The 1,431-nt window shown below is 31.6% G+C and overlaps 1 protein-coding gene across 1 annotated transcript in view; it reads right to left on the bottom strand.

Moving 5' to 3' along the window:
- Positions 1–461: 461 nt before the first annotated feature.
- Positions 462–1,431, bottom strand: part of LOC125503836 (tudor domain-containing 6-like) — a 3,762-nt gene continuing 2,792 nt past the window's right edge. The window contains exon 2 of the mRNA XM_048664825.1: positions 462–824. Coding sequence (XP_048520782.1) covers positions 641–824 — 184 coding nt within the window. The 3' untranslated portion in view covers positions 462–640. The remainder of the gene's footprint in view (positions 825–1,431) is intronic.

Raw genomic sequence — 1,431 nt, 5'->3', positions numbered from 1 at the left:
GTAGAAATAAATCAATTGACCTTCAAGTTAAGAGATTTTTAATAAAAGCGTTTTTATGTGTTTTAGCATTTTAGGCTGACATGTGAAGTAATGCAAATTATTTAACAAATATATTTAAATAAATATTAAGTAGGAACGTGCCGTCATATTCTGTGTAATCGGTCTTGAGAAAGACAGGTTCACATTTGCTACTCTGTTTTAGTCAAGAAAATATTTTTTTGGCTGTAGGTTATGGCTGAATAACAGGCTCAGTTAAGAAAGAAAATTATTTTGCACTCACCCTTTTTATTGTTCTGTAAGCACTTGTTTATTTCTTTAATATCATTTACCCTGATGTTATGATTTTTTAGAAAACCAAAATTTGAAAAATCATTTTAAATGCTATAAAACATATCAAAATATTGATTAAAAATCTGATTTTTGAAAAATAAAAATAAATTTCCAAGGATTAAATTTTGAACCGCATGAGAGATCACAAATGCCAGATTGGAAAGGGGTTTTTAAGTGCTTTGGCACAAATTTCGACAAACGTGTTCACATATTCGATTGTCTGGATATGAAAGTTCGGTACTACCTTGATACATATTACTTTCTAGGTATTGTCCATATTACCAGTTTTACTATAATGTTATTGTATTTTTTACACACCTGGACAATGAGCTTCTGCAATAATAAAACCTGTTGAAAGAGGTGGAATGGAAATGAATGATGTCGGAAAAGTTTGTAAACTTCGTATGTTGTCACTTGGTACTATATCCTTATTTCCATAATCTATGAAATACACCTCAACGAAGAATGGATGTAGAATGTTCAATATCCTCGACCTTAAATATAACAAAAAAACAGTTACTAACAATACCACAAACATTTGCGTAAATGCATCATGTTCAGACAAGATAATAAAAATCCTGCTGTTGTTTATACGTCTAATATCGTCCTCTTCAGATTTGGATAAGTGCACATTTTTTTCAAAGTGTATAGAGATCAATTACTCTCGTGTTCAAAAAGTAATATTCAATACGTATATTCCGCATGATCTAAACCAGGCTAAATATAATGAAAGTTGGTCAATCATGCTTTGGAATAGCTGCAAACAGAAACGTTGGCAATCAGTGAATCACAACTTAAAACGATATTTATGAAAAACTTTCGTATCTGATGTGACTTTCAATCAGCCTGTATAGCAAGCAAGAATATCTGGAAAATAAAATAGTGCCGACATTCAAAAGCAGATAAATCAACTACTTATAACTACCTACATCAACTTTCACGGTGAACCCGAAGGGCCACCAGTGATTTTATTTCAGCTGTGATTTTTCATCGAAAAATATATCAATTTGTCGCGATCTGTGAAGCGGAATAAACGTTTAGATTTTGAAAGTATCGTGACTGAACGTGACCTAGAAGATAGAAAATGCTTGGGTGATTTTT

This window comes from Dendroctonus ponderosae, unplaced genomic scaffold (assembly GCF_020466585.1).
Source record: "Dendroctonus ponderosae isolate FM_Combo_2020 unplaced genomic scaffold, Dpon_F_20191213v2 Dpon_F_20191213_3, whole genome shotgun sequence".
NCBI classification, from domain to species: domain Eukaryota; kingdom Metazoa; phylum Arthropoda; class Insecta; order Coleoptera; family Curculionidae; genus Dendroctonus; species Dendroctonus ponderosae.
This window is presented reverse-complemented; position numbering and strand designations above follow the sequence as displayed.